The 26,263-nt window shown below is 37.5% G+C and overlaps 1 protein-coding gene across 2 annotated transcripts in view; it reads right to left on the bottom strand.

Moving 5' to 3' along the window:
- Nucleotides 1–815: 815 nt before the first annotated feature.
- LOC132792368 (uncharacterized) overlaps nt 816–26,263 on the bottom strand; it is a 40,693-nt gene continuing 15,245 nt past the window's right edge. The window contains exons 3-4 of one of the 2 annotated variants that reach the window (XM_060801710.1): nt 15,053–15,085; nt 816–1,137 (exon numbers count right to left, since the gene is read on the bottom strand). In XM_060801710.1, the coding sequence (XP_060657693.1) occupies nt 1,009–1,137; nt 15,053–15,085 (162 nt within the window). In that variant the 3' untranslated portion in view covers nt 816–1,008. Of the gene's footprint in view, nt 1,138–13,740; nt 15,086–26,263 lie in introns of those variants that run through there. The other variant, XR_009632995.1, reaches the window with a different exon arrangement.

The raw sequence follows: 26,263 nt of genomic DNA, 5'->3' as shown, positions 1-26,263 counted from the left end.
ATTAACTAAAAAAAATTTGGAAATCTACATCAAAATTGATCATTAACTTCACAAGACTTAATACCCACAAGAGCTTCTTCTAGCCTTTTTTAAATCAAGAGCATATTTTGTTATAGAGTTTTTGCAGTTTGCTAAGAGGTTTCCAGCTAAATTGCACTCTTCGCTCATAAGCCGCATTTGAGGCGCATTAAGACAAAAGGCCAAAACACACCTTGAGCCAACTTTCCCATTGAGATAAATAAAAGTGTGCACACTTCAGAGCCAAAAGCATAATTTTATATTAACAAATTTTGGCTTGCAAAACAAAACAGAAAAAAAAAACTGCTAAGTAAACACTTGGCAGCAAAGCTTCCACTTCCATTCCCAGGCGATCAATTGATCGGGAAACATGAGTATGTCAAACAGATATTCTATATATACTACATATAGACGAGCTCATATCTCGCATTGTGAGCACTTGGAAATCAACATATCGACAACAATGCGAAAACATTTTAAATAAATTCAGCTGCGTTTTTTTTTATACGATTTGCTTTCGTATTGTTTGTTTTGCAATTGAAAGTCAATTGAGCAATGTTTGAGAAGAGGAGGGGAGAGAAGAGAAGAGAAGAGGAGAAGGAACGAGGTTGCATTGAAGTTCTTGGCGGGTTTTCGGGCTTGAGTTTGAGTTTGACTCCGAGTTTGTAATGTAAATGCAAATTCACGCAGCGCTCGCGGCTAAAATGCCTTTTGAACTCCCGGAGAAAGGTAAAGAATGAGAGAGTTTTTTTTTTTGGAGGAAGGGGCAGCTGCTGTTGCTACTGCTGTGGCTGCTGCTGTGGCGGCTGTCATGCGTTTTAGCAATTTGCAAATTTACAAGTTCTACATACGAGGCGCATGTTTAATATCAAATTATGAAACGGGGCAGCTGCCGCTGCTGCTGCTGTTGCATCGTCTGTTGCATGCCCCCCGCTGCCAAAGCGTTTTACTCGTGGTCTCTTTTCCTTTCCAGTGATTGCGAATGCATTTTCAAGTGCCACACGGCAACATTTGTATGCAAATTGCTGGGGCGAGTTGCACGAGTGTGTGCAACATGTTGCCGAGAAGTTCATCTCGTTGTTGTTGTTGTTGTTGTTGTTGACTCTTTGCTTCGGTCGCCTGCAAATAAAGAACGCATTGAGTTTTTATTAGTTTTTGATGATGCTCATAAAACGACGCGACGGCAGCGATGATAAAAATCTGTTTGCTTAAGTAAAGTGAGGCATTTAGAGAGAAGACCAAGTCTCGCCAGTCGCCAATTGAATCGAATGTACTGTGGCGAGAAGGGATCAGAGGGGGGGAAATCACTTTGATTGTAAAATGCAACTAACCGTTGCTAAATGTCATAAAACGAGGCAAGTGTTGAGTTCTCTTTGAGTGCTTGACTTTTACAGCCATCGCCAGTGATTGTTGTCGGTCTGTTCTCTCTGTCTTTCCGTCTATATCTCTGGATATATCCCTCGATCTGTGCGTGGGTTGTCAAAGAGTTAGACGCACGCTAATTTGGTGTAAACAAGTGCAAAGTAATCTAATTTGATGCCTACATCATGCATTAGACATGAAACGCAAAGAATCTTGCATACACATAAAAAAGGTGTGCGATATTGATTACATTCAAAATATACCATGGAATGTGAAATATACTGGATATTGGGCCAAAACAGTCTAGAATTCATTTTATAATATACCAAATTAATACACCGAAAAATACTGAAAATATACTAACAGCTATATATGGTATATTGACACATTTTGTATATTGTATATATTCAACATATACCATAATATTAAAAGTATACCAAAATATACTAACAGCTGTATATGGTATATTGAGACACTTGGTATATTGGCTATATTCAAAATATACCATAATATTAAAAGTATACCAAAATATGCTAACAGCTGTATATGGTATATTGAGACACTTGGTATATTGGCTATATTCAAAATATACAATAGAGTTAAAAATATTCCAAAATATACTAACAGCAGTATATGGTATATTGACACATTTTGTATATTGAGTATATTCAAAATATAACATAGAGTTAAAAATATACCAAATTGATATACCAAAAAAATACTGAAAATATACTAACAGCGGTATATGGTATATTGACACATTTTATATATCGACTGTATTCAAAATATACCACAGAGTTAAAAATATACCAAAATTTACTAACAGCTTCATATGGTATATTGACACATTTTGTATATTGACTATGTTTAAAATATGCCATAGAGTTAAAAATATACCAAAATATACTAACAGCTGTATATGGTATATGGCACATTTTGTTTATTGACTATATTCAAAGTATACCATAGAGTTAAAAATATACCAAAATTTTTAAGTCAAAGCAACTAAGACACGTAAGTATTCTTAAATCTCTTAGAGCTCCCTTTGTTCTCTTTGTTTGTAACTACTATAGTACTTAGTATTTTATACTACATATATACTATACTATAATCTATATAATGGTATATACTATAAATACTATATAAATTGCACACTCTTCAAATCACATCTAAAGGTTTTAACTTCTTCCCCAGCTGCATTAAAAATCAGTTATTAATACGCACTGTTGTCCATAATGATGATGACTGTCCTGTTGGTGTTGCATGTCACACATCATGTCAATTACACAGAAAGAGAGATAGAGAAAGGTATGGAGACACATATATAGTAGAGAGAGGGAATGCAGGCTTATGCCGGCTTAGAGACAATTACGTTAATAGTGGCAGCTCTCTGGCATGTGCTCGTCATAAGAACTATAATATTAAATGGACTTTTAGCTAAATTAACAAAACATACTCAACTCAAGAGAGAGCGAGGAAGAGGGAGAAGAGATAGCGGGAGGGAATGCGGCTAATCGCGGGGCGATGACGACCTCAGTCGGACGCGCCCCTTTGCATTGTCGAATGTGTATCTGTATCTCTGAGTACGTGTATCTCTATCTCGTTCGCACTCTGCTGCCCGTCGACTAATGACACAACATTTCATTAAAAATAATTTCACTAAACATTTGACGTATTACGTTCAATTGGCATTTCTAATGACAAACTCACACACACACAGAGAGAGAGAGAGAAATAAAAACACATAATGGGACTAATCGTCAAATATGTTTGTATTTAGTTTTGTTCTCGCGCTTGTTACACATTTGTTGTTGTTGTTGCTGTTGTTGTCGATGTCATTGCTGTTGTTTTTTCTTTTGTTATACATTTTTCTTGAGGTTTCTCGTTTGCTTGTGTGTTGGCTTTGGTCCGAGGCCTTATCAGTTTGTATCGCTGTTAAAACGTTTTTAATTTCCTATCGCTGACCAACGATCATTTAATTATAGTGCTTGAAATGTATTTAGTTAGCTGCTACTCCACACAGGCGTAGATTGTAGAGAGGAGAGCGATTGACTCACCATTCGTGAGAGAAGACAGGAAACGTGACTCAATTCGAATTCAAAAGTTTATCAGGTGATTACGTGGTCCCCTTTTGGAAACGACGCCTCTGAGTGGCGATTGGATTGCATTGGTGCAACAAAACTGTTGACAGTGTGATCCAAAATTGATTTGATCGCCAACTGATTGTGTGAGCTCATGTTTTGCCACTGATTAAAATGGGTCGTTGCAGTTGCAGCTGCAGCACGAAAATTATTGGGCACCATTAGCCAATCAGTCGCTACAAACAACAAAGCGAAGACTTTATGAAATGTCATCTTGATGCAAAGATACAGATACAAACACAGAGAGAAGAGAGGGAGAGACGAGTGTAGATACTGAAATTATACTATTTGCTGTCAATCAATGTCAGTGCAAAAGCCGAGCCATAAACAATATCGGATTTCTGGCCACAGAATACTAATTAAATTACGCAAAAAAGGCAAAAGGCAGCAGCAGCAGCAACGGCAACGGCAGCAGCCAACGGCTAAATGTGAAATGAAAAGCAAATGCGAGATTTCCAATGTGCAGATAAGCGCACACAGAAAGGAAACGCTCTGCGAATGTATCTGTCAGATACAGATACAACTGCACTTGTTATTGTTGTTGTTGTTGCTCATGTTGCTAATAATAATAATAATGATGTTGCTGCTGTTGCTGCTGCTGCTGCAGTTGCTAATTTTAAATGGCAACAACAAGTTTTTGGGCTGAAGTTTCACTTGTTGTTGCTGCTGCTTGTAATATATTTTAATTTATGCTCCGTTGGCAATACTTTTGGCCAGCAACGCCACATTTCAGGCACGCTGTAAAATTGCGCGTAAATAAACATTAATTTTAATTTAATGAATTAAACACACACACACTGACCAGAGTGGACATACGTGTATAAGTATAAAGACATCAGCAGCAGTGGAATTTTTGCCCCTCTTCAACAACAACATTCGATGCTGAGTCATTTCGTGTGGCTCGTCGCCTTGGCACAATAAATATGTAAGAGTTTCGTTTGTTTTTTACTTGGTCGATTATGCGCATAGTGCAAGTGTTTGCCATACATTGCTGAGCCACAGAGATAGAGAGAGAAACACGAGTATCTCATAGATACATATGTATCTATTTGTGCCTGCCTGCCTGCGTGTGGGATTTGTCATTCATAGAATCATGCGAGCAAGCAAACGCATTGAGGAATGCACAAAGCGATTGGCAAGTCAATCGAGCGATACAATTCCGCATAATAAATACAATATATAGATTGAGTAATAAACTTATAAACTAAGCAGAGTTTTTGTAGAGGAAAAACTTGCTTATAAATGCCAAACAATTCCCAATAGATTCAAGAGTGACTAAGAAATATATTGCAACTAAGTTGTTGTTAATTAGAATTCAAATCGAAGACTTAGCACAATCGATTTATGGCTAGAATGAATATCTTCAAAATCAAACCGAGCTTACTTGAATTATGATATCTGTTAAATACAATATACAAATATATCATAAACTAAAGCGTGTTTTTTTATAGGATAAAGTTGGTTTTAAATTACAACAAATTCCCAATTGATTGAAGAGTGACTAAAAGAGATATTAGAACTAAGTTTTTGTGGATTCAAATTTAAATGGAAGACTTAGTAATACTATATACCTTCTTAATACAACTTTATCTAATATATTGTATGTGGATAAGCTGATGAGGCTTGGAGAGTTACATACTTAAAGATATATTCAAAAAAAGTCACATATAATTGAAATGCGAATAGAAAATTAAATTAAATTTAAATTGAAGTATCTGCTACTCATAAACTGATGAATGTTAGATATATTGTAGACGATTCCTATTCAATTATTCCTATTAATTAAAATGCAAATTGAACACGCATCATAATTAGTACCTGATAGATACAAATTATAGTTCTTTATTTAATACAATACAAATGAAATTGAACACGCATCATACTTAGTATCTGTTAAATGTAAAACATAGTTCTTTATTCAAAACAATTCACAAAGAAATCAAATGCAAATTGAAGACACATGATAATTAGTATCTCCTAAATACAAAAGGTAGCTCTTTATTCAAAACAATTCACAAAGAATTGAAATGCAAATTGAAGACGCACCACAATTGTTTATTATATAGAAGTTACTTGAATTGAAGTATCTGTTAAAAACAATTAATAGATCAAGTAGTTAGTTAGTTCGTTAGTTATCATATATTCAAAATGATTCTCATCGTATAGCTAGACTTAAACTTGACCGTTAAAATTAAAATGCAAATTGAAGACGCATCATAATTAGTACCTGATAGATACAAATTAAAGTTCATTATTTAAAACAATGCTAATGCAAATTGAAGACGCATCATAATTAGCATCTGTTAAATGTAAAACATAGTTCTTTATTCAAAACAATTCACAAAGAATTCAAATGCAAATTGAAGACGCCACAAAATTGATTGTTAGCTTAAAGTTACTTGAATTAAAGTATCTGTTAAGTGTGTAGATCAAACACAAGCCAGAGGCTATGATTAGAATAATTGTTATAATCGAATGCGAATGGCAATTTGAAGAAAAAAGAACTTCATTTGGTTAGCCAACTAAATATAGACTTTGCGTTAGATACTCGATGCCAATGACTGTGCTTAAATAATAGCTCAATCTAGATAATATCTGAGACTGCGACTGAGACTGACTTTGGGGTTGTGCAAACAAGCTTGAAAGTACAGTCATCGTGCAACAGGCTGTTTTATTAGCCATGGCCATAATATGCACCCCAGCAGCAGCAGCAGCAGCAGCAGCAACCGAGCTGACAGCAACCTCAGCTAGTTGCAAGTGAAACATAATTAAATATGCAACCAAAAACTATGTACAATTAAATTAGCCAGCTTCGGAGTTGTGTAGATGGAGTTGCAACTAGATAGAGTTGCAGTTGCAGTTCACATTGTTGGCTTGCGGCTTTATCTTTATCAGCCATGCATCGCCAGTTGCCAGTTGCCAGTTGGCTGTTGGCTGTTGGCTGTTGGCTGTCGGTTGCTCGCAGCTATTTCCTGTCAGATTTTGCATAAATAATTTTTGATAATCAGAGCTGTGCTGCGACGGGCCCATAAATTTAATTAGCAGCATATGCTGCATTTAATTAGCAGTAAGCTCATGACTCTCAGTGCGTCTAACTGTTGCTGTTGCAGTCGATGTTGCAGCAGTCGATGTTGCAAGCAGCTACTGTTGCCGCTAGTTTAATTGAAATTCACACGATGCGAATGTTGGCGCTCATTTCGTAGGCCAACTGCGTGATTCGCTGTTTGTATTTTTCATTATTTTGTTGATGCATTATTATTATAATTCCTTTCTATTTTTCTCTGTTTTTTGCATCGCATTGCATTTCTAATGGGGAGCGAAAGAGAGAGAGAGAGAGAGAGAGAGCGCTTGGCTGCCTCCGCATATGTGGCATGCATAATTAGCAGCCAGCCTAGAGTTCGAGTCTCAGTCGAGTGGCGAGATATAAAGAATTTTCATTTTCATTTTTTATTCATATTACCAACAATAAATTTGTAATCAAAACACAGATACTTTCTGTGTGTGTGTGTGTGTTTGTGTGTGCCCCACTTGCTGCCTCTTCTTCTTTAGTGTTTTTCTCTGTTGTTTTTTTATTTTAATGAGCCATTAAGCTTTAGATTTCTGTGTTTAGATACGCCCGAAGTTTTGTCTATCTGAGAAACTGAGAAGGAAAATGCTCTCTCAATGCATTTCCACGAATACGAAACGAAACGCAACGCAACGCAACGAATTAAGTTATTAGACACGCTTGAGCTGGAAAAGTGTATGGCAGCCTCTCATAGAATCAATTTGTGAGACTTGTTAGATGATCTTGCAACATGTTGCACATTCCCAACTCCCCCATCAACAACAACAACAACGGAGCAGGTGAGAAGCCTGTCAGCTGAGTGACAGTTGAAAACTTCATTAAAATTTTGCCCACAATTAGTGTGGCGATGATAAAAAAAAAGGAAAAAAGGAAAAAGAAACGAACAAATTCAATGTTGATTTGCAACTGTCAAAGTTTGTTTATTTATATTTACCAACTTTGCGCTCTCTCACATGTTGGTTTAGGCTAATTTTAGTTGTGGAAAGAGAGCAGCATTGCATGTGGAAATTTGTTCAAACAATGATACAAATATTAATAAAAAATAATCAACAGTGCAAATATTGTGCGATGTACGAACGAACGAACGAATGAACGAACGAATCGTATTACAAAAGCAGTTAGGCAAATAAACAAACAGCAGATAATAGAGCGAGAGCGATGCAGACGAACTGACGACAACTGACGCTCAATTCTGGAGTCATGCGAACTAACTGACAACGAGCAGACAGAGAGACAGTTGGATAGATAGATAGATGGATGGATGGACTGACAGAACAACCATCGAGGCGAAGGGAAAGCTGAAGCCGAAACATACGCCAGACAAACAAATAATAATAAAATAATAATTGTTTGTCAACATTCGTTTAGCATGTGCGTCGCATACATGCATACATACGAGTATCTATGTATCTGTGAGATACATTCGCAGTCAAGTGCTTTGCCGGTCTTTTTTTTTCTGTCGCTAAAAGGGGTGTTTGAAACGTTCTGTGGCTGCCACAAATTGACAATTGTCTACATTTTGGCATGAAATGTAACAGTTACAAGTACACACAAATATGTATATTTAGATACATTTGTATCTACACTTAAACTGCGTTTTGCGGTTGCCCCACGGCTGAGGTGAATGCCACACGGCAACGCGCAAAGAGAAGAAGAACAACAAAAACGTATTTCAACTGGCATTCAGCACGTCATTTGCTTATTCAATTTCATGACACGATGTCGCACACACACACACTACTACACACTCTAACACACACACACTCGCACTCTGTCATATTCATAGCGATATTCTCGCGTGCGTCACATAGGACAGGCATTTCTCAAGCCAAGCGCTGCGATAATTGATGATAAATGTTGTATAATTTGACAAAAAACCAGCTGAAGAACAAACGAACCTCAACTCAAAGACAAATAGTACACACAGAACGGGAGAGAAAAGAAAAAAATACAGAAAATATATAAAATGTGGCACCCGCAATTATCGCTAGAAAGCATTTCCAAATAATTACAACACATTTCCACAAAATGTAGAAAAAAGAAATGGAACTGCAACTGCCACACGTCACATGAATAGTTGATAGTCGACGATAGCCGTGGTGTATTACTCTTAAAAATATATTTAGTGGGGCGTGTCTGCGTAATTATGTACCCAGTAATGGGCATATGAATACCCTATGATTGCAAAGAGTCCAAAAAAACAAGTAAGAAACTTACAGTCGAGTGTGCTCGACTGTGAGATACCCGCTACCCATTTTTAATAAAGGCAAAATATTGCGGTATTATTTTCAAAATATACCGAAAATACTAAAAATATACCAAATGGTATGTTTGTATATCGATATAGTACACCATTCAAAATATACCACAGACGGCACAATATACCAGATTGTCGGCCAAAGCAACTAAGACCCCTAGTAAGTAGGCGTTTTTGCCCATACAAAAGTATTTCTTTGATAACTTCGACAATTTTTATCTGATCGCAACCAAATTTTCAGGAATCATAACTACTATAGTAGTTATTGTATATACCAAAACTCGAAACTCTAGCTTTAAAATTACGCTTGTTATTTGATTTGTGAGGGCGGAAGTGGGCGTGGCAAAAAATTTGAAACAAACTTGATTTGCGTGCAAACATTAAAAATGCTGTCGAAAAAAAATTATAGGTCTATCTCTTATAGTCTCTGAGATCCAGTGTTTCATACGGACGGACGGACAGACGGACATGGCTATATCGTCTCGGCTGTGACGCTGAACAAGAATATATATACTTTTTAGGGTCGGAGATGCCTCCTTCTACCTGTTACATACATTTCCTGCCGGCACAAAGTTATAATACCCTTCTACCCTATGGGTAGCGGGTATAAAAACGGGGGTAATAAGCTGACAGTTTGCCCAATTCATTAATTATTCAACACAGAATAAGAATGGGGCATAAAGAGAGCATGAATTCGCATGGGCATTGAAATTGCGTATACGTCATGTGTAATCAACAAACAACAGAATTCTTGGCCAAATTCTATTTAAATGCACAACTAATAAAATAACAACACACACACACAGTGTGTCGATGAGTAATTGCCTCATAAAAATTATGTGGAAATTAATTTTCACTGTTTTCCCCTGCAGCAGCAGTAGCAGAGAAGAAGAAGAAGAAGAAGACTAAAGCAGCGTTGGCTATTTATAAATATGGAAAACAACAAATAAAAGCAAACGAGCAACAAAATATTGAAATATGAATGCAGTTGGGGCCCGCTTTTGGGGCACTTGTCGTTGCTTCCACCTGCCAACAAATTCGAAAATACACGCGCTGCGTCGTCGCTTGACACTTTTGCCACAGCAGCAGCAACAGCATGCCACAGAAATAAATAAATAAAGAATCTTCTACCTTCCTCTTTACACATGTTGGCTTTCTTTCTTGTTCATTTCACTTGACATCTATTTTTGGCTTGGATGCGCCTTCAAAGCCCGCGTCTTACATATTAAAATTAGTATGCAATATTTTTGTTCCCAACCCAAATACAACAAAAACAAACACAAATTCATGTTGCGCTTTTTTTTTGTGTTGCTTTTTTTTACTCTCATGTTTATTTCTGAAGCGTTGAAAATAAACCGTAAATAATCGCGTTGGACGGGGCCGGGCGGCTTTACAATCAATTCACTTGCACACTCACACATCGATGTGTGTATGTGTGTGTGTGTATATATAAATATATATATATATATGTCGATCTGTGGTTATATTTATAACGAGTTGAATGCTTGCACTCGTCGCAACAAATTTCAAAATTATTGGTAATAAAAATCCACCTTCTCTCTCTTTCTGTTTCTCTTTCTCCGCTCGCATTATGCATCATAAAATCTTGATATTTAATATATAGTACGAGCATGTTTTGCCACTGCTGTTGATGGCAGATTTTTAAATATTTAAAAATGAATTATATAAATATGCATAAGTTTAAGTTTAAGTGGGCAACACACAGCTGACATTTAGCTGCCTGTTCTTTATTATTTTTATTATTATTACTCTGACTTTGTTTTTTCATTTCGATTCCCATTCCCATGACGCATACGGAAACGCACAGCGAGAGGTCGTCGCCATATGGAAAGACCACACACACAAAGTTGACCAAAGATGGCTTTTATATTCATGTAATTAGGCTTTCATTAAGCTACTCAAGTGTTGCGGCTATTAAATCGAGAAGAGAAGAGATTACAACAAATTTGGGTAGATAAAGAAACGGATTGTTTATATGCAGTTCTTAAATTTTCTCGCTCGTAAAAACTCAAAATTAGTAATCTCTGGCATTTTCTTTTCTCTCTCTCTCTCTTTCACTTTATCTGTGTTTTTTTATTATTAATTTAAAATAATATGGCAGAACGTCAGAATACATTTTGCTATGATATCTTGTTCGCCGCTGTTGTTCTTTTTGATGACAAATTGTCACGAGTGCATTGATGCAAAAAACTTAAATGAAGCGACATGCTGTTGAAATGTCTGCAACGCCTTAATTCAAAATGCCGCCCCCTCCCTCATCCCTTTGTCAGCCCTTTTGTGTGTTAGCCTTTGCACAGTTCGTTGCATGTATCCAGAAGATACAAAACGTACTCATACATTGCGTGCACTTGCAGATACTTGAGCGTCAACGTCCATTGTCAATTTTGTTGTTTTTGGGCTCGTCTTTTGCCAGTTGTTGTTGTTCTTTCGGTCTTTCGTGTTCGTTGGCTCATCAGAGTGAACAACAATGCGACTGCGAGAGACTTGAAAACTAATATGCCGGGCCATGAAAGGAGCAAGAGCAGCAAACCAAATGACTAAGCCCGCACTTTTCTGCCCCAAAAACAATGTTTGCTTTGCTTACTTGGCTACCTCTTTAAATTGTTGTCGTTGTTGTCGTTGTTGTCGTTGTTTTCGTTGCTGCTGCTGTTCGAGTTGCTCTCGGATTACATGCCAAAAAAAAAAACACAAAATAAAAAACAGAAAAGAGGGAAAGAAAATAAGCAGGAGGCACAACATATGAGCCTCGTAGTTGCAATTGAAAACTGAGCTTGACATTCTTGTTGCTGTTGTTGCTGGGTTGGTTTATGGATTGCCCAAAAAATTGAACTTCGACTGGTTTGAGCAGGCTTTAGCTGGTTACCGTTAGAAGTCGGCATATATCCCAAAAACTTAGAGTACACTCGCATTCTCTCTTTCTCTCTCTCTCTGACTCTCTAAGTCTGCGAGTCTCTTTTTCGGTTTTGGCATTTTTAAGTCTTCCTGGAAACGTAAGCAATATGTCGCTGCGGGTGCGGGATTCGTTAGGTTCTAAATTTCAGTTTTGGGAGTGAGAGAGCAAAGTTCCAATTAAACGAGCAACAACAACAAGAACAACAACAACCAAGAAGAGGGGAAAACATACAGAAAATGAGTGAACGAAACGAAACGAAATGAAATGAAAGCAAACGAGGCGAGTGCATGGCAGCAATAATTCAATTAGCACTGTTTCGTTTCATAAAAGTATTAGTTGATTTTTTTTAATTAATGTGCAGTTATCATGCAATCCGATTAACAGTCGACTCCACTTCGACTTCGACTTCGACTTTGGCTCAAGTCGAGTTGCTGTTGCTGTTGTACTCGTAATTGCAACGTGTTTGTTATTTGTAGTCCAAGCGAGCAACGAGCAACGCTCGCTGTTGTTTTTGTTGTTGTTATCTGCCAAGAATGCTAATTATAAGATTAGTGCAGAGTACAAACTATGCGCCGCGGAGTCGCAAGTCGCAAGTCGCAAGTCGCGAGTATCTCAACATTCATCTCAGTCTCGGTCTCAGCTTGGCTGATAGCGCTCACGCAACGGGACAAAGGCGGCAACAACTGTTGACAACAATGTCGAGTGCGAGTTGGCAGGCCAAACACACAGATACATTTGCTTGCTTGCAGATACATTTACATCTACAGATACATCTTGCCATATTTATTTGGTTTTCGATTTCGCATTTCGAGTTTAGATCGCGTTTTGCGATTGTGATTTCGATTGCCGATTCGAATGCGATTGCGATTCGCATTCGCATTCGCTTTTTATACTTGAAAATGCGAATGCAAACTGTGGAAATGCAATGTTTATTTAACAAATATTATGTGTGCCGAGCAATGTGTTAGATAATATGTACGTATGTTTGGTAACACGCTTAATATGTATCGCGTAACCGCTGTTGGTTGCCACAACCAGCCAACAAATGATTTATAGCATATATCTAATACTATACATTTTATAGAGTTTTTCCAACTCTCGGCTGTGACTCAATAGAACTTGCCGACAACGCTTGAAATATGAAAGCTTTTAGCTTGTAATTGCATTCCAAAATTATAGTTATTTTCTTCAATTACATTTCAAACTGATTCAACCTGTTTTCAAAGAATTTTCGAGTTTACTTTATTTTTAAAAGCTGTTAAAAAAAATGAATGAAAGTGCTCTTAAAACCCTTTTAGATATATTCTACTTTGGAAAATATAATTTGAGTTCTCTTCTTTCTTTCTTTTCATGATCAACAGCCGAGACAATATAGACAGGTCCGTAAACCTTAACCTACTAAGAGTCTTAGTTGCGTTGTCTGATAATCTGGTTTACTTTGCAGTCTATGGTATATTTTGCGTGCCAATGTGGTATATTTTTCACTCGATGGTATATTTTGCGTACCAATGTGGTATATTTTTCACTCTATGGTATATTTTGCGTGCCAAGGCGGTATATTTTTCACTCTATGGTATATTTTGCGTGCCAATGCGGTATATTTTTCACTCGATGGTATATTTTGCATGTAGTACTATCTTATAGATAGCATTTGACATATTTTTATTATTTTTGCGGTATATTAATTTGGTATATTTGGCATATTTTCGTACTTGTTTCTTTTCAGATTCGTCTATTTTCACATTTAATTGTATCTCAGTTCTTTCTCACTTGAATTACTTTGTTACTTTAGCAAGTTTTTTTATATTTAGGTATATTATAATAAACCTCTTAAAATCCTTTTATATGTTTCACTTAAAATAATTAGTGATTTAGTGTATATTATATAAATGCAAATTGCATAAATTCATTATACCACATTTCATATATGCTTTAGTTTCTATTTTGTTTTCATGCAATTTTTGATTTTATTTTTGTCGCTAATACATTTGCTTCTAGTAATTTTTTATCACCTTTCTACACAAAAATCTCTTAAAACCCTTTTAGATATTTTCTGCTTGTTTTGTTTCCTGTTGAATCCAAAAATATTGTGCATTAATTTTGCATTTCTTTTTATCAAATTTGTTGGAAACACTCTTTTGTCTTTGCACTTTCTCGCTTTAAATTATATTTTTTTTGCTGTTTTGTTTTTCTTTATTATTTTTCCCAGAGACTGCAATTCAAGTTGAAATATTTGTATGAATTTGTTTTGTTTTTTTTTTATGTTGCTGTTGCCACCACAACTGCAACAGCAACAGCAACAACAACAATGGGGAGCTCAGCACATCAGCATCATCATCAGCCGCCAAAAAGCCGCAGCAGCAGCCGCAACAACAACTTGTAGTACGTCACCCATTGCAGCAGCTGCAAGTGTGTGTGTATGTGTGTGTGTGTGTCTGCCCCTTCCGCCACGCCTCTATATGGCATCATATATGAGTATATACTTTTCAGCTTATGCTGCTCCCTCTCGTTCCCCTCTCGCTCCTCTCTTAGTAGCTGTCTCGTTTCGTTTTGTATGTTTCTCTCTCTCAATCCCTCTCTCTCTTCCTCTCTCTCTTTCTAGCTTGGTATCTGTCGTGTGCATCTCTTGAACTATCAATTTAAATGTCAGTTTAAATTGTAGAATTTTTCATTTCGTGGACTTCGTGCATGAAAACTATAAAATCGTTTTATTGTTTTATGTTTCGTTGCTGTTGTTTTTTCTCCTTTTCTTCTGCTTTTTTGTTTTCGTTTTGGTTTTGCTTTTTGTTTTGGTTTCATTTTTGAAAAGTTTGCTTAGAGAGTTAAAGAAGGCTATAAGAATGTTGTGTATTCGTATAGAGATGTTCTCCGATATGCGAGAGACAGAGAGAGAGAGGCGGGAGGCCACAAACTTTGGGGGCACTTTGGGCCATGGCCATGACTGACTCTATGCCTGACTCTTGGCCAAGTCTGTAGCTGTAGCTGTGGCTGACTTGTTTTAGATATTTCTGTATGGTTGTTCTCTCGCTTCTACATATATATGGGGCTGGGGCCTGGCTTGCTTTCAACATTTGACAGCAGCTGTCAAAAAAACTTGAAAGAGTTTCGCCGAGACGTCGACCAGGTCCAAGACTCGACTCGAAGCCCCCAAAGAGCACTCTTCCCCCCTCTTCAAACTACCCACTCTTCACTCCCTCTTCACTAAACTAAAAGTTGGCAATGTTTGTTCTCTTTGTTATTGCCACTTTGGGGCGTTTTGCCCTTTTTTTCTGTTGTGTTGTAGTTATGCTTACCTTCGAAAGAGGAGTTTCTGCCAGTTTTGTGTGCTGAAAACGAAAGATTCTCATTAGAAATTATTACACATGAAGTCTGTAAAGCAAAAAAAAAAAACTTATACTATACATCAAATAAACTGATCATGTTTCGATTGCGAGTCTTACAACAAGTAACATGCATATCTGTGTATCTCTATGGCTCTGTCTATCTATCTATCATGACTTTAAGTAATCTGCCAGCAACAACGAAACAAAAAAAAAATCAACTATGAAATGTTAGACAAATCGATTTCATTTGCCAACAAGACGTGGGCTATTAATTTGTCTGTTGTGTTAGAGTTTCGGAACCACTTTAACAGCGTCCCGAAAGTGAAGTCTCAATACGAGTATCAAACTTAAAGTCATACAAGTTGTCAGTGCAATTGAGAATGTTTCAATATCTCGACATTTTTTCCGCATTGTGAAATAATTATAAACGATTTATGGCTTCTCGCATTTTGGGGCTTAAGTTGCGTCCGGTTTTGTTGGTCTTATGCAGCTCCACAAAACTTGACTTGATTCAATCTCAAAGTCAACTCATCTCTCGATTCGTTTCGTTTCGTATTGCTTTTTAAATGCATTTTTAATAATTTCAATATATCTTTTGTATGGCAATTAAATGCCTGACACTAATTGCTGCCACCGTGCAGACAACAACAACACTTTTGGCGACCGTCAACAAGTTATCGAATTTGGCATTGATTGGAATTGCTTTTGACTGGCGGACCTAAAACACAAACACACACACACATACATACAGAGAGAGGGACAATGAATTTAATTAACTTGTTGTTGTGTGCAATTAAAACGTCATTAAGTTATTATCGGCTGGCATTATGAGAGGTTTGTTGTGATCGCTTATTGTTGTTTGCCAAAATGCAATGCGCCCTTGACATAACCCGATATTGTTTTTCTTTTTTTGTTGTTTTCCTTTTTCGCACACGTTCGAGGGGTAAAAGGCAAAGGCAAAGTCAAAGAGTCAGAAAAGCAACCCCGGGTATAAAACACACACACGACACAAACGTCGCGCCTTTGTCTGTTGTCTCTGTTGTTGCCATTTCAAATTGCCAATTATCGATGAATTTGCAAAAATGCAAACAGACAACGACAACGACAACGACAACGAGATACAACAAAAAAGGGGGCGCGGCTGTTGGCAGCTTAAGCTGTTCACTCATCGAGTGAATCGAGTTGCCCAGGTCCTGCCCAGAACTTCTCTCTCTCTCTCTCTCTCTCTCTCTCACACACACACTACTCTGTCTCTTTTTGGGCTGGGCACACACGAGAAGGGTTAGGCACAAACCTCGTCCTCGTCCTTGTCATCGTCCTGCGTTTTGTGTGCTGACTGCTAGAATTATGCAAATCAAATGGCACATATCGATGTCAGTTGCAATATTATTGCTGCAATTCAGCATTTTGCAGCAATTCGAAGCAATTGCAGTTGGCAGGAGCTGCTAACAGGACTTGGGCGTTGCCTGGCTCCTGGATAATCCCTTCAAAGGCCACACACACGAAACTAAATTGATTCCCTCAACTCAACTGAACTGAACAGCACAGTAGGCGAAACCTTAGAAATTGCGCAATTTCACTTATTTTAAAGGCTTTCAGTAAATAATCTCAATTCAACTTTGCGAGTTACAATTCAACTTTCAACTGAACTCATAATTTAAGCATTTCAATTGCAAATTCTAGCTGACTAAGAACAAATGATAAAGCAGTTATTATTAAATAAAAATGCTGCATTTATGTAGTTGCTTTAGTTAGAAATGACTTTTTCAGTTATTTCAATTGAATTGAATTAATTATTATCTAATTATCTAAGTAGCTTAATGAATCCCGCAAACTTCTGGTAAACTCTTTTGCATTCTGACAAATTATATATCAACCAGAAGTCTAGAAACTTGATAGATATCATAACAAAAAAGAAATGATTAGATTAATGTTTAATAGTTAAATCGAAATATATTCATCAATTGAGTATCTGAATGATTCTCAGTTACTATGACTTCTGATTAACTTCTGTGGAATTCTTGTTTATTCTCACAAAGTATTTGTTAGTCAGAAATGTATCTATTTAAAAAAACATATACATAAATGAAATGAATCCATGATAGTTTAATAGTTTTATTGAATTATATTTATCTATTGAATGAATCATTCTCTATTAGTTATTATGACTTCTGGCAAAGTTCGTGTCATTTCTTCGACATTCTTCCTGGAGATACTTTGACTTGTGTTAAACTTTTAGCACACTCCTTTGCATTCTGACAGAATATTTATTAATCAGAAATGCAACTAAAAGATATCTTTAAAACTGAAATAACTTCATAATAATCTAATAGTTAATTACAAAAATATATTTATCAATTGAGTAGCTTAATGACTCTCCTAGATCTTTTGTGACCGTTACATTCATTGGAAATTATTAATTGAAATCCGAGCTAAAAGGCAGCTGCGAGTTGCGTCTTGCTTCTAGAGTCTTGAGTCTTGAGTCTTTGCGCCCTTTCGATATGGCCACACCCTTTTTATTTTTGAGACGCGACTCGCCTTCATTTGGGCTTCTCAAGCATATATTTACATATGACTGCGCCTGTCAGAAACTTTTAAGAAAACACCGAAAAACGAATGGACAAAAAATATAAGCGATATATAAAAAAAGGTTTTGCTTTTTAATAGAGAAACCTAAGCAAACACGCAAGAGCAATAGAGATGGCAAGTGAGAAAAAAAAGAGTTGTTGGATGACTGCGATTTCCTTTAGAAATCGATGCACAGAAAATGGGAAAAAGAAATGAAAATAAATGTTCGAAATTAATTCAGCAGTAAATACAATTTACAAGCAGGCAAGCAGGCATCTTTTGCTGCTCCTGCCGCGACGTCTATTTAAAATTCAAATTACAAATCCTTTTTCCCTTCCTTTCATTTCATTTTTTTTTTTCGTTGGTCTGCTTTTAATTTTCGAACCCCTTCTAAGCCTCGTTGACTTCATGCGCTCGATCTGAACCCCGACACGATGAAGACGATGAAGACGATGATGATAATGATGATGCTGTGGATGATGTTGATGTCATTGTCCTGTAGAGCGACTGGCGTATCTGATAGATACAACACAACACAAAAAAAAAGAAGAGAGTTTTGTGCGTGAGAAAATTGTCAGCATATTGATTCGATGATTATCAACAGTTATGCGCATATTTAATTGCTGAGCTGCTCTCTCAGAAAAACTTATTTCCATTTGCATTAAGTTGAAGTGCAAATATGCTAACGGCCGCAGAATGCTGACAAATATTTGCACAGCACCCGAAAACTGAGTGACAATCGAAATAGGAATCGGAGATGGAAACATTCGAGACTATTTTAGCTGCAACTTTGTTACAGCTGCCTCATTTACATGCCACAACAGCAGCAGCAACGACAACGGCAGCTGACCCTTGTCCTCTAAGGGGATGGGGTCGGGGTCGGGGTCAATGCTGCTGATTAGCCCAAAATAGAGGCGTAATTAGGCGACAGAGAAAGAGAGAAAAAGGTCGACAACAGGCGGTGCGGTGCGGTGCGTCGCACAAAAGGATCAAATGGTTTTTATAGCCGCGTTCTCCGCTATCTAATTTTACCTTGCCGCCTTTTATATGCCGTTTTCCTCTATTCTCGACGACCCGCTGTGCATTTGGCAGCGTTCGGAGTCTTGTTTTGCATGTGGAGGGCATTTGTTGACGCCATCGTTGAATGTTGTGCGTTGTACGTTGATGAATGCCACGCCACGTATGCTAACTACAACGCACTTGCTCCCAAAAGTCAAAAGCTAGAAACACAGAAACAGAAACAGAAACAGAAACCGAAAACCGAGAAAACCAAAAGCAAAGCAAACAAAAACCCTAGCTAAAATTCCACCAGCCAAAAGTTGGTGTTGCATGTGGCATGTTGGCTCTTTGGCTGCGGCATTAATCAGTTGACGGACCTGGCATGGGACTCTCCTTGTTGTCTGGCGGCTGCCAAACTATGCGCCATGCCACATGAGCAGAGCTCTATGACAGCCAGCCAGTCAGCCAGTCAGCCAGCCATCTATCTCTCTCTCGTTGCTGCCTTATTATTCCACTGTAATTAATAAAGATTAAGCGTTGTGACACAGCCAGCAACAGCAACAGCGGCAGCAGCAGACGAGTGCAAGCCGCAAGGCAACCAAAAACCAAAAAAGGGGAGCACAGAACACATTCGAGTCTAAGCAGTAACAGACAAGAAGCAGTCAAGTTTTTCGCCTTTTGCTGCTTCTGCTGCAGTTCGGGTTAAATGTTTGAAACATTTTTAGTTGCCCTGTAATTTTAGTTGTTGTTGTTCTTGTCTTTGTCTTTGGCCGGGGCAGATGATTATGCACTTGACAGTTTCAATATTTAAAGCGTAACAAGCAGCACGAGACAAGAGAAAAGCCAAAAGATTAATGAAGCAATGTTCCTAGAACACAACACAACAGAACAGACAACAAAAGATGCACACTAACACCTTTTATATCTATCTATATATGTAAATCTTGTATATATTTTTATCTTGGCGCATTTTCAAGTTTACAATTTTGTTGAAAACTTTATCTGGCAACTGCATGATTAATAAGTGCTGCAAAGATACAAAAGTATCTTCTTCTCTTAAGTCTCGTTAAACTGCAAATTTGTAACTTAATTTCTTCTTACGTGTATAGATTTTTATTTTCAAAATATTGTTATGGAGTTTTCTTCCAACTGCATGACAAAAAGTATCTTTTCTTCTAACAAAAGCATTCTTTAATCTTCAAATCTTTAACTTCATACATCTATAAAAGTTGATATGTATATACAATATATATATAGTGTATAGATTTTTATTTTCTTTTCTTGACAAAAAGTATCTTTTTGTTCGTCTAATTTGAACTTTCTTTTAACTGCAGCTGTAAATCATTTCGGCGGGCAAATCTTTAACTTAATATCTCTGCTCAGCTCTATAAAACGACGTTATATGGCTGGCATAAATCGTGTATATGCCTAATTCCTGTTATAATAACATAAGCGATCGTATTGCAACGTTTTGCATAAAACTCGATACTCAAAAGCACAGAGCACAACTCAGAGACAACTCACGCGCCCATAACATATGCTCGTAAACATAAACAAAGATTAATGCATTCATATATCACTCAATATGAGACGAAATGAACCATTAAAAAAAGAAAGAAAAAAACACAAGAACGAAGACGCAAACTCTGCGAGAACTTTAACGAGTGCGATCTAAAAAACAAATATAAAATTTTGCCTTAATAACTGCGAGAGAGAAACTTGTGAAAAATTCAAATTGGGTCACAAAGTGCAGCAAATGTAGCAACTGCGAGTGTATGAGTGTGTGTATCTATGAGATGAAATTGAGGCGTCGTCTTCTGCTTTGTCGCCTTGGGGTCGCCGCTGCGTCCCTCGCTCGAATGTTGGTGTACTTATAGTTAATTGCACTGGTAATTAATAATGTTATTTATTAGACACAACACACATAGAGAATGGAGAGGAGACGTCGAGATACAAATGCTTTTATAGAACCACGATGACCTCACCCAAATGTGCGCGACTCGTGCCCATCTTTGAGATACATTCTGTTGTTGTTGTTGTTGCTGCTCTGTTATGTGTGTCATTAAGTAAATTAAGTAAATAAACATATGCCAGCCAGCCAGGCAGCCAGTCAGCCAGTCAGCCACTGAGCTGAAGCTATGACCATAATTAATTGCCAGTCAGCCGGTGGCACAACAGTCGAGTTACCCCCAGCAAAGCTGCCACTGCAACCAGACGGCAGCTGCCCCGCTCCTCTCCTCTCCTCTCCTCTCCACTCCTCTGTGTTCGTCGCCTTCTCATCTGCAGGCAAAGCGCGTTAGTTTTTGCGCCCTTTAAGCAGGCGCAAAATGGCCCAGAACTGAGTTCCTTTGCTGACTTGGCCATGCGCATTTCAACGCCTTCATTTGCATGCGTTTTATGGCTTAATAGCAACACGGACGCAAAAGCAGCCGAAAGGGAGCAACACGAAATAAGAGAAAGGCCGCTGCTTATCTGGCCAACATTTTTGGCCAATAGATTTCTGATAAGCAGCCAAAAACAACGAGGAGAAGAAGCAGGCTAAGCATTTGCATTTCATTGACGCCCCAGCAAAAGATAAAAAGCCAAAAAGGGTCTCAAACTTGTTGTTGTTATTGTATTTTTTATACCCGCTACCCATAGGGTAGAAGGGTATTATAACTTTGTGCCGGCAGGAAATGTATGTAACAGGTAGAAGGAGGCATCTCCGACCCTATAAAGTATATATATTCTTGATCAGCGTCAACAGCCGAGACGATCTAGCCATGTCCGTCTGTCCGTCTGTCCGTCCGTCCGTCTGTCCGTCTGTCCGTATGAACACCTAGATCTCAGAGACTATAAGAGATAGAGCTATAATTTTTTTTCAACAGCATTTGTTATGTTTGCACGCAGATCAAGTTTGTTTCAAATTTTTGCCACGCCCCCTTCCGCCCCCGCAAATCAAAAAAATCGAATAACAAACGTAATTTTAAAGCTAGAGTTACGAATTTTGGTTTATACAATAACAACTATAGTAATTATGATTCCTGAAAATTTGGTTACGATCAGACAAAAATTGTCGAAGTTATTAAAGAAATACTTTTGTATGGGCAAAAACGCCTACTTACTGGAGGTCTTAGTTGCTTTTGCTGACAATCTGGTATATTGTGCCGTCTATGTTATATTTAGAATGCGGTACTATATCGATATACAACATATTCCATTTGGTATATTTTTTAGTATTTTTGCAGTATATTTGGTATATTTTGAGAAATATAATGCAAAATATATAGCTTTTATTCAAAATGGGTAGCGGGTATCTCACAGTCGAGTACACTCGACTGTAGCTTTCTTACTTGTTTTTTTTTTGGTTAGCCCTTGAGCCGACAAAATGTAGAAAGTTTTTTTTTCTTCTTTGTTCGTTGTTTTTCTTCTTCAGCTTCTTTTTTTTCTTTTGCTTTTTGGCAGCTTCCATGTAATTGTGTGAAGAGCTCAAGTTGATGTTGACGTTGTTGCGGCTGCCTCCTTTGGGCCACGTTTGGGCACTTAACTTACGCATATTGCGGCACCTCATCACAGATCTGGCCACTGGCAATGAACGTGAATATTTCAACTGGCAACTCGCAACTGGCAACTGACAATGGGCAACTCACAACTTGCAACTGGAACTGACCGGTCCGGCAAATTGAGACACAACTCGACAGAAGCGCGGCAACCAAAAGCGTTTAATTTACTTTTATTGTACTAGCACGATTTATTGAAATTGTTTATCGATTGTGTTGTTGCTGCTGCTGTTGTCGCTTTTGTCGGGCTCTGAAGTGCGAGTCATACACTTGATAAAATATGGATACCCTCGAATACGAGTAGAGAAAAGTTGAATGTGCTGATAATGCTGATGTGCATGATAAAAATATTGAATACATTTAACATACTACATAAAGTTAAAAAGGTAAGAAAGCTACAGCCGAGTGTGCTCGACCTTGAAATACTCGCTTCACATTTTAAGTAAAAGCAAAACAGTAAATATACCAAATATCATACAATAAAAATACTAAAATATACCGAAGTCGATATTTGGTATATCGTTGAATTACTACACATTTTGAATGTGCGGTATTATTCTTAAAATATACCGAATGATATACCACAGAAATACTAAAATATACCAAATATTATACAATAAAAACTAAAATATACCAAAGTGCATATTGGGTATATCGTTGAAGTACTGGACATTTTGAATTCTTAAAATATACCAAATAATATACAGCATAAATGCTAAAATATACCAAATGTCATACTTGGCATATCGAAATATGCCAAAAAGCTTAAAATATACTAAATTGTCATCCAAGACAACTTCCTTCTGCTTATTAGATACACTTCCTGCTGTCATATACTCATATTAATGAGTATCTTTTAGTCTCAACCGTCTATGCACCGCAACTTTACGACTGTGTTGTCTACAGTCGAGGCTTTCAATTTTGTCATTTCGCCGGAAAGTGCGCGTATTTCGATTTTGAAATGGCATAAGACAGCTCTCAAGTTGAGTCTTCGAAAAAAACAAAAGATACAAAAAACATCACCGAGAATGAATGGAGGAGATATTGGGCGATGAGTATGGGATGGGGTATGTCGATAATAATACTTATTTATGATTATATATTGTGGCAATTTATTGGCATATTTATAGTTCGAATCGCTGTAAAAATTAATGTATTTTGAATACGATTTTTATGCGCTCGTTATATATTTTCGGGGGAATATTGTTTTGTGTGTGCTTGTGATTTGTTAACCTGATTTCGAGTGAACCGAACCTGATTTTTGATTTCAAATATTTAGATTTAAGATTTCCGTTGTGATATCCTCATTGAGAGTGTGTGTGCGTTAAGCTGCAAAGTGTGCGCTTCTGTGTGTGTGTGTGTGTGTGTGTTGCATTCGAATTATATTAATCGATTCCATTATCATTCTGAATATGCTAACCTTTAGTTTGTGATTTTTATGGCTGCGGTGGCATTTGAGCAACTCACTTCCAATTATGCAAATGCATGCCAATTGATGATACGTTTTCTCGATTTCAAGCATTATATAGTAGTATATACTATATATGGCGCCCCCTCTCTGGCACTTGCCAAGTGTCTGGCAAGTGTTGCGATGCATTGCCATTTAGTCAAACACGTCAGCGCATTTGTCAGCCAAATGTCGACGCTCGTGCCGCATAAAAACTGCATTCGTATCAATAACAGAAATATTACCAATAGATACAAAATGTATCTGCAAGATCTCGATACTCAAAAGATACTATTGCATTCTCTCATGGTAATCTGAACTATTTAGCCAAACATATTTGCATATTTATAACTATCGATTCAGTCTCTCTGTCCGGTTTATGTTAATTGCATCGAGCTATGAAATTAATACTTTTTATCGCTTGCTCAATCGCCGCGAACTTGTAGCTCACATGTTAGCTGTAAATTAAGTTGACAACTTGGCGCTGCCGCTGACACGACGGCCCAAAGCCAGTTGGCCTAAAGCCGTTAGCCGCTAGCCGTTAGCCGATAGTCGTTAAAGCCGTTGAGCCATTCGTTTAGCTGCTCAGCTACACAATTGAAATTAGATTGTTGCACTGATAAATCAGTTAGTCAACTCAACTCGGCTCAACTCAAATCGAGGGATAGCCATTAGCATAACAGTCTGATCTATCTCTCTCTGTATCTTTGTTTAACTTGACCCCAACGAAATGAAAAGTTTGTGAAGTAAAAACATAAAACTCTTAAAAGCTCAAGTACTTGGCCATATCGACAGTGGCTTCTGTCTGTCTTTTGACAGCCAGTCAAAACTGTGTGTGTGTGAGCGTGTGTGTTGTCTGCCTGTCGCTTGGGTCTTGGGTACACTTTGCTACGCAAATAGTAGCCGCTATTTAAACGGGCCAAAAGCAACTGCCATTAGCCATCAGGCATCAGCCATCAGCTATGGGCCATGTTTGCCTACGCTTCACTAGCCTCTTGCCACTGGTTCGACTCCGATTGCTGTCTTCACTATTATTTAGCAAATATTTAGAATATTTAAGCAGCAATCGTTCACCCTTCCCTTGGCCAACTTGCCAACTGGCAACTGCCAACTTTACCAACTGCTAACTACCAACTTTAAGCAAGTTGGCCACTTGACTCCACTTGGCTACCGCGCACGCGGTTGTGCAAACAAATCATGTGAATGCGGAGAATCGAACTCAAGAACTACACATCGCACTTCTCTCTCTATGCGACTCTTTAAATTATTGTTTAAATATTTAAGAGTGCGCGCTTTTGTTCAAATTGACTGCCAACTGCAGGTGTGCAGGCCTCTTGGCCATAAAACTTTCTATAAATATGCCGGACAAGCCTGTAAGCCACCTGCTGTTGCCATTTCGCAGCTACTCCACTGCCACAGCCATGGCCTTTAACCTCACATTGAGAGACTCTGAGACTGAGACTGCAAGTTTTTTGGTATCTGCATCTGCATATTGGCCAGACGACGTTGTTAACAAGCTTGTTAATAAATTACCAACAAAATGGCCATAAAAAGTGCCAGGCATAAATCAATTCCGCCTCCTTCTTCAGCTCGCTCTGCCACCTACGTCTCCATCCTGTCTCTCTCTCTCTCTTTCTTCCTCTCTTATTTGACTCAGCTGGCAACAGTCTTCAGTCTTCAGTCTTCAGTCTGGGCTATGCATAAATAAATAAATAATAGCAAGTGTGGACACAAAACAGACAACGGACAAACACAGATGAAACTTATAATGTGCCATCATCATTGAAATTGATAGAGCAAAAAACGAAAATTATGCTACGGCAACAAATATCGAAACTAAATAAATTCAAATTAATCAAATCGTTGAAGTGACCGAAGCAGCGGGAAAATACTTCATTAAAATGCGCGACATGCATAAATCAATTCAATTAGTTGGCATTATGGTAGTCTTTATCTGCGTCGTTATCTTTATACTCTTTTTTTTTCTCGATTGCTGTTGTTTTTGCCTTCTTCTTTCAATTTGGCAAGGTTTAAAGTTGAACAGAAGCAAAACTTGCCACAGCTTAACAACAGTGGCGCACAACAGCGCAATCATCAATCAAATGATAACAGTCTTAAAGGTCAATCAATGTGAGCTAAGGTCAAATGCTTAAAAATAAACCATCGAATATAATTGTAGTTGCGCTAATCGTTGCAAATTCAACACCAGCCATAATTGTAGTATCTGCATTGATTGATTGCAAATCTCTCAAAAATAACCATATAATTGTGGGATTACTTTTAAATAATTTTGTTTTATGAATGTAATTGGATTTCATTTGGCAGGGCTAAAGAGATTTATGGGAAATTAAATTAAGTCATAAATTGCGATTGTTTTTCTTTGAATTTTTCGACGAATAAAACACTAAATTTGTTATAGAAGTTCAAGAGAGATTTATTGTATTTTTAAAAGAACTGTTAATATTGAATAGAGGGCTCAGCAGATAAAAATCTTAAGTTTGAATTTGGAATTGTGAGATACTTTTTGAATAAAAGCAATATAGTGCAGTATTGATTTTAAAATATTCTTAATTAGTATACCGCAAAAGTGCTAGAAAATGTACAAAATATATAATATACCGTAAAATA

Source organism: Drosophila nasuta, chromosome 3, assembly GCF_023558535.2.
Source record: "Drosophila nasuta strain 15112-1781.00 chromosome 3, ASM2355853v1, whole genome shotgun sequence".
In the NCBI taxonomy this organism is placed as follows: Eukaryota; Metazoa; Arthropoda; class Insecta; order Diptera; family Drosophilidae; genus Drosophila; species Drosophila nasuta.
The sequence above is the reverse complement of the archived record's forward strand: the minus strand, read 5'-3'. Positions and strand labels throughout refer to the sequence as shown.